The 8,099-nt window shown below is 39.2% G+C and overlaps 1 protein-coding gene across 1 annotated transcript; it reads left to right on the top strand.

The window, feature by feature from the left end:
* The first annotated feature begins 278 nt into the window (after nucleotides 1-278).
* Nucleotides 279-4,517, top strand: PTH2 (parathyroid hormone 2). The gene is made up of 3 exons (XM_072113364.1): nucleotides 279-395; nucleotides 2,465-2,574; nucleotides 4,021-4,517. The coding sequence occupies exons 2-3, from the start codon at nucleotides 2,468-2,470 to the stop codon at nucleotides 4,451-4,453; spliced, it is 540 nt and encodes a 179-aa protein (XP_071969465.1). The 5' UTR covers nucleotides 279-395; nucleotides 2,465-2,467; the 3' UTR covers nucleotides 4,454-4,517.
* The last annotated feature ends 3,582 nt before the right edge of the window (nucleotides 4,518-8,099 follow it).

Below are 8,099 nucleotides of genomic sequence, written 5' to 3'. Positions count from 1 at the left end.
AAAGAACACTCACCTAATTTTTGCATGTCATTATTCAATTCATTAAAGTGTCTGATTTACCCCCTTTCTAGCGTGAACATAATCTTTTGCAAAATAAATGCTAAGAATAAAGTCACTACTTCTACTGTTTTCCTATGTCCTCCTCCCCCATGTCTCGACACAAGCACGCATCTTGATAGATGTTAAAGAGATATCGAGAGGACCTATGAGCAGAGGTGACACAGTCAATTTTGTGTATATAGAAACAAGAAAATGGCAAAATACGTCATCTAATAACCATATTTATGTATCTATAAAAGGAAAGGAAAACTTGGAGACTATGCGAAACACCACACTATTTCTGCTTATCAGCTAAAGACCACACGTCAAGAAGAGAAGGGGAAAAAGATACCCAGGTAACCTTCAATCTTATCTTGATAGTTCTATAAGTAAGGGAAATATAACTTTTGCATGTTGCTCAGTGTCAAAAAATGTTCCTTGGAAATTGAAGTATTTTTCTTGAAGTTTTGTATCAACTTTTATAACTTTTGAGTAATTTGACAGCACAATGTGCTGTTACTTAGTTGTTGATGGAGATATTTGCAATCTGCTTCTTTCATAATTGTAATTCTATCGGAAAGGAGATGGGTGGACTGACAAACTCAAAAATAGATCCATAGATAATTTCAACTAGTTGAAATATAGCTCACAATGCTAACAGTAACTTGTTTGTAAAGGTTTTTTTTTTCTTTACAGTGATTTACTATGTTTTTTAATGGTCTATAGGATATATTTGCTGATATAGTAAATAGCATCGCATTTCCCCCACTCGATTCAAGAAATATCTATACAGCTTGAAGGCTTCCAAGAAGCAAAATAATACTATTGTGATGTGAAGTAGGATTGTTCTGTCCTTTCATGATCAAAAACTACTACTTCAATATGTGAACTGATGGTATTCATAACTATGTAGAGATAATTCATCACCCTAATAACGATGAGAATAAAACTGGCCAATCAATTAAAGCTAATTTTCAAGAAATAGTATAATTTAGTTCTTACATTAACTATAGGCAGTATCATACTTCTATGATGGCTATTAGGTTATGGAGTAAACTGAAGCACTTGACTCAAGTTATGGGTTATGAACAATATAGGTTCTGTTCATTTGGTTCTCAGGTGGAATTAATATTTTGTAAGTGCAACAGTTGGATTTTCAAATTTTTTGTTATTATGGAAATAAAGGATTAACAATAAACCTTTGTTGCAGACACATATAATAACTCTTACAGCTTGGCATTGCAGCGATGGGCTAAAGTTAGTAAATTACCAGCATCCAGGGAGCTGCACCAGAGGTCACAGTGGGCAGAGAGGTCCATTTGAAAAAAGGGGTTGTCTGTAAGTCAGGGACTGTCTGTACTGTATAGGAATGACTGTTGTTTGGAATCCAACTTTTACTGTAGGTTCTTACTAGGTACTCCTAGCAACAGAACACAGGAGTTAGAGTGTATCGATAACAATATCAAAGTTCTAATTTTTAGCAGAAAAGATGGAGCTTCCAAGAGCTGTTAGACACAGCTAATCTCCAGGTTCACACTTTAGAATGATTACATACAATATAACAAGCCTTCTTTTCCCCAATGTCCGTTCACATTAATATGTCAATATTGTAGACATCCCATTCACAAACTATATTATGTCTATATTCAGAAAAAGGTCATGTAATCTGTATAATGCAAGCTCTGATGATCCCTTGTCGTCTTTCAGGGAAAGGAAGGCTCAGGCATCTTAGATATATCCAAATGTCCAAATGTTGATGTTTATGTAATTTGTTGCCTTAAAGGGGTTGTCCTAGACAAATGAAAAATACATATGTGGCAGATGGGGAGCTGATTAAAAAAATAAGTTGTACTTACACAATAAAGTACAATAAAGTTGTACTTACCTCTGCGATCCCTCCCGGTGTCCCACACCACCATCTCTCTGGCCACGCTCACCCAACGCCATTCCCAGAGCTGTACCAGGCGCTGAAATATGGGGGAAGCTGTTCATAGTGCAGCATTCACGCAAAGGACTGGAGAGATGGCCTCGCAGGACATCAGGAGGAACCGTGGCGGTAAGTTAATGTTTATTTTTAAATCAGCTCCAAATTGGCCACATATGTATTCATTATTTGTCTTGGATAACCTCTTTAATTGGCTGATATTCCAATTGTAACCCTTATAATCCAAATGACTTTTAAGGGGTTAAAGGGTCTGAAAGTCAAAAATGCACCCCCTTTGTTCTAGATCTTTGGAGTTCTGTTTCCCTACCACAAATTTTGTTATTTTTCGGACATTTCTATTGAATGTTAGAAGTAAACCAAACAGGAAAACCATTTTAAATTTATATGTTAAAAATAATATTGTTGGATAGAGATATACAACCTCTATATAGCATGTAAATATGGTCAAATAATTTCATTAATGTTTCTATATTTTTATAGGGCATGGAAAGAATTGTTGTTGGGCGAGGTTTTCTTCTGATCACAGTCCTCCTGGGATATTGCAGTGTGTCTTCTCCAGCCTTAATTCCCACCATCCGGAACCCAAACAGGCATGTATCAATGGAAAAAGGCCAAGTTAAGGTTGGCTGCAACTGTTACTTAAAGGAAACCTACCACCATGATTCTACCTATTAAGGTAGATCCGGTGGCAGGTTCCTCTCATGTAGCGTTGTATAGCCCTTTTTAGGGCTAATTCTTTGGTGGCCCATAACTTTTGTAGATTTTAATTCACACAATATTCAAATTTTCTAAAGAGGCTACTGGAGGCTGGAATAGCTGGAGCTGAGGCTACTTGGAGCGGCTACTCCACGCCCTAGTAGCCTCTTGTGTTCCGCCTACCCTGACATTTTCACTTCATCTGGTAAACTGGGTACTGCACATGCGCAGAACCCAGCTCCTCAGACGAGTATGCGCAGCTACCAGGAGGTGTGCGCTGAAGGTGTATTGGTAGGCGGAACACAAGAGGCTACTGGGGCGTGGAGTAGCCACATCATGTAGTAGCCTCTTTAGAAAATTTGAATATTGTGTGAATTAAAATTAACAAAAGTTATGGGCCACCAAAGAATTAGCCCTAAAAAGGGCTACACAACTCTACACGACAGGAACCTGCCACCGGATCTACCTAAATAGGTAGATCCGAGGTGGTAGGTTTCCTTTAATTTTTTATGATAACTTCTAAAATAAGTGTAAATTAGTAGTGTAACTGCATAAAATTAATTAACTGACCAACCAAAATTGGCATCCAAGGGGGTTCTCTTCTCAAAGAAGATGGCAAGTATGCATAATACATATTAGAAGGGTCACAGAAAAAGGGGTCTGGAAGTATAAGGCCCCATACATACAACCATATTGGAGCCTGTGATACAGCCGTACAATTTGCAGGCATGCCACAGCCCCATAGGTGTATGGTATATGGAACCCGGTCACGGTTCGGTCACTTGGCTTCTCTCACGGTTCGGAGAGAGGTGAGGAGCATTTGTGTCCAAGATAGAACAAAGGTGTGGCAATTTGCTAAATGTTTAGTTCTCATTTCCACAATATCTATAACTACCACTACATGGCCATATTCTTATCAGGCTTATCAATTCTTATCAAGCATTTATGATTTACACACTCTACAATATGTCAACTATTTTGTTTTTGTATAAATTAATTTGAGATAGGAATGGAATGGGCCGCTCTTTATTTATAATAGAAATATTTCAACCTTAAAGAAGAGTTCTAATATATTATTAGAATATGTATTGTTATAAAAAAAAATGTTGTGCTATTTGGTTAATGGGGGCATTCAAAGAATATAGCAAGTTTTAAAAGTCTGCTATATTCAATAGAAGCGCATCCCGCAGCAGCGACTAGTGGGCGGCTGTGTACATATATAGATACATACAGCCATATATTACAACTGGGAGGGAGCAGACAATAGAAGGTCACATGTCTTTAGTTACACGTTAATACGTTTGTCTTATTAGTGACTTTTGAATTACCTTTCATTCTAGACTGTGGAAAAGAGACCTTAGTGACAAAGATTTAAATCCCTTCCTGACTCGACCAGATTCCTGGAACCAGCAAGTCCCCTCTATAACATTCCATGACTGGAGCCTAAAAATGCTATCCTCAGATGTGCTTCCAAATGAGTCCCCTGATGAGAGGGCCAGGAAGCTGCTTCTGCAGCCCATCACCAGACAACTTCTGTTTGGAACCAATGATGTTCCAAAAAAGCTAATTCCAGATGATGCCAGGCTTAGCAGAGGAATGACAGACCAAAGATGGCTATCAATGTGGCCTACTAACGAAGAGATGGAAAAACGAAGCATAGTGGTGGCAGATGACGCTGCCTTCCGTGAAAAGAGTAAAATGCTGACAGCAATGGAAAGACAGAAATGGCTAAACTCTTACATGCAGAAGCTTCTTGTGGTCAATTCTATTTAACTGTTGTGAATAGAAATCTGTGTACATTGTATCCTGTAAATTCATACAATAAACATTAAAATTAGTTCTTGGTTTTGACCAAATGTGCATGATACTCCTATCCCCATTATTCTGTCTCTACACTCATAAAGAAATTACTCTCTTGAAGGTTTCTTGAGCCTCCTTCATGTTTCTGCTTAATCAAATCGGTGTCCTATCTCTGTGTTCAATTCTGTAGATATGAGATGGATAGATATTACCAAACACAGATAGATAGACAGCTAGAAAGATATGAAATAGTCAGAACAGTCTTTTGCGGGAGCCACTAAACTTTTTCATAAGGAAAATTAACCAGATATTTCTAGACTTCTTCTAAGTTACCATGCGTCCCTCTAGGCAGTCTCAACTCCTTCAGAAGACAAATATATTAGACACATATAGAACATATGAGAAAAAAATAGAGCTATAAATATAGAACTATTAACCCGTACAGTGAATGGCTGGTTTTGACCCATTTCACAACTCAAAGAATTGTATTAAAAAAGGGATCAAAAGGTTGAACATTCCTCAACTGATAAAAAAATGACAACTCACTCTACAAAAGAAATAATATATTACCAACAACTCTGCACACAGAAATGTAATCAGAATATGATGATACAAAGATGTTTTTTTACCCAGCATTCTAAAGTTTTATAAAGGTATAAGAACATTTAAAAACTATATAGATTTGGTATCTCCTTGACAGGTCAAATCATTTTACCCCATATGAAATAACTTAAAAACAAAACTCTATATTTTGCCATATTAACAAGCATGCCAGTAATTACAAAATGTATTAAATGTTGGCTCAAGAAGTTGACCAGGTGCTCTCAAATTTGTGGTAAAGGCAAATCTACTGGTATCAGTATTGGTGTTTTAAGGGTCCTTTTACACAGAGAGATTTACTTGCCATAATAGGTGCTAATAAACAATATAAGGGTGACTTTAGTAGCAATAACCACAATATTAACAGTTAACAATATCCATAACACTAACAGTAACAGGTTCCCTATACAGGCAGTCCCCGGATTACATACAAGATAGGGTCTGTAGGTTTGTTCTTAAGTTGAATTTGTATGTAAGTCAGAAATGTATATTTTATCATTGTAATCCCATCTGGATAATAAGATAGTTCCAAGGGGTCTTCGAAAACCCATCATGCCGGCTAAAAGAATCAGAAATCCCTCCCTAATCACTAAATAGGAAAAAGAAATTACCGATAGTTCCCTGAGACTAATGGGGCTCCTACTAGAAGAAGAACGAGGGGCCCTAGAGAGAAATGCAGCTAAACTAAAAGAGGCAATTGAAGCAACTAAAACCTTTTCCTCAGAGAGTGATTTTGAGAAAAAAGAAAAAGCTCTCAAGGTGAATTTAGAGAAATTCACCAACTTTATTAAAAATAGAAAGCATTTCCAGTATATCAGGGATCTAACAGATTTTGAGGAAAACCCGATACCCGATACTGACGGCCCCTCCACTGATTACGATACTTCAGATACTGAGAAATCAGGCAAAAGTAGTAAATCGGGAGCAAGGAATAGAGGGAGAGGTGGCAAAAGAGGAGGTGGCAGAGGCTCTAGAGGAGGGAGGGGGGGACGGGGAAGAGGCACTCAAAGTTCAGACTTCCAAAGTGAACCCCATTTTTTATCCCAAGGCCCCCCTATTACGGAATATCTATTGAGGGGTCGGAAGGACCCAGCATAGGGATAAGGTCCCAAAAAATACCCACCATGAATGCATCATACGGACAATCAATAGCAACCAATCCCCCTTCCATCATGGACACATCAAGGAATGACACACTAAAAATTTTAAATCTATCTGAACGACATCTATCAGAGGCGGACATAGAGGTTTTAGCCAAAGGACTTTCCTTGGTCCCTACTACCTCCTTTAATTTGTTCAACTGGGTAAAAGACTTGGCATTATTTACTAGGAAAATTAGAAGGGCCAAGTTCATGACAATATAGGATAGGAGGAGATGTAAGGAGAGTGGTCTGTGTGAGGAGGACCAGACAGATCTTAAGACACTACAAGAAGAACTATGGGTCCAGGGACAAAGGGATGAGGGGGCGGGCCCCTTTACCAACCTTAAACCTAAAAGCTGAGCTTCACCTCCAGAATTTGACACTGCCACTATTGACATTTTTGAAGAGTTGGTAATTGATGAACTATCAAGATTACGACCCTCTGAAAGACCTTACAGTAATCTTAATAAAAGAGAGATTAATGCTCTACTCTCCTTGGAAAAGGATCAGAGCATTGTTGTGAAACCGTCTGACAAAGGCAGAAATATGGTCATTCTAAACAGGAATAACTATATTCAGATGTGTCTTACCATTCTTCTTGATGGCTCCTGTTACAGGATCCTAAGTAGTGACCCTACACACACATTTGCTATCCAACTAAATATGTTATTGAGGAAAGTCCTTGAGGAAGGCCTGATAGGGGAGGAGGAACAAAAAGTTCTGATGCCAAGGTACCCCACTATCGCTACATTCTACGGCATCCCTAAGGTCCACAAAGGGTATCCTCCCCTGAAAGGTCGACCAATAGTGTCCGGCATCAATAGCCTTACACAGGGCATTAGTACATATGTTGATACTGTGTTAAGACCTTTTGTTCTGGCATTACCCTCATATGTGAGTGACACTATGGACATTTTGAGGAAATTGGAGGATGTGGTGGTGCCAGGAGACACACTCTTGGGCAACCTTGATGTTGAGGCGTTGTACAGTTCGATCCCCCATGATAAAGGGATCATAGCAGTACAACACTTCTTGTCCATGAGGGTGATTCACCTAAGGGGTCACAACCAATTGATTGTCGACCTGGTGCTCTTTATTCTGGAGCATAATTATTTTTTGTTTGACGGGCGCTTCTTCCACCAGCTCAGAGGGACAGCGATGGGGAGCCCGATGGCTCCCACATACGTGAATTTATTTCTGGGCTGGTGGTAGGAGCGCATTGTTTTTACTGAGGAGATGGAGAAATGGACGTCGAAGCTGTTAATTTGGCTTCGATACATAGACGACGTGTTGATCTTGTGGACAGGCACTAAAGAAACCTTTAAGGAGTTTGTAGATGAACTTAATGTGAACTCCATTGGTTTAAATTTCACGTCCGAGATTCATAGCGATAGGATCGCTTTCCTTGATCTTGAGATCGCCAAAAAGGAAGATGGCAAATTAGAAACAACTATTTATCGTAAGCCAACGGCATCGAATAGCCTCTTGGCATGGGAGAGCCACCATCCCCCACCTCTTAAACGGGGTATACCAAGAGGACAGTTTCTGAGGCTTTGAAGAAACTGTTCCTCAGATGAGGACTTTCTGGTCAAGTCAGGTGACCTCACTGGAAGGTTTCTAGAAAGAGGGTACCCTGCAACAGTGATCGAGTCGGCTAAAATGACCGCAATGACTACTAGAAGGTCCGACCTGTTAGTCCCGAGAAAGAAGGAAGAGGGTGAAGGCACTATTCGCCTTATAGGCACGTTTGACAATCAAGCTCCGGAGGGACATTGGGGCAGATTTAACAAGCAGTCTGAAAGTCAGAATATTTCCAGTTGCCCATGGCAACCAATCACAGCTCAGCTTTCATTTCACCAGTGCTCATGAATATTTTA

The sequence above is a fragment of the Engystomops pustulosus genome, chromosome 6, assembly GCF_040894005.1.
Source record: "Engystomops pustulosus chromosome 6, aEngPut4.maternal, whole genome shotgun sequence".
Classification (NCBI taxonomy): domain Eukaryota; kingdom Metazoa; phylum Chordata; class Amphibia; order Anura; family Leptodactylidae; genus Engystomops; species Engystomops pustulosus.
Note: the sequence above shows the minus strand (reverse complement) of the source record. Positions and strands in the feature narration are given on the sequence as shown.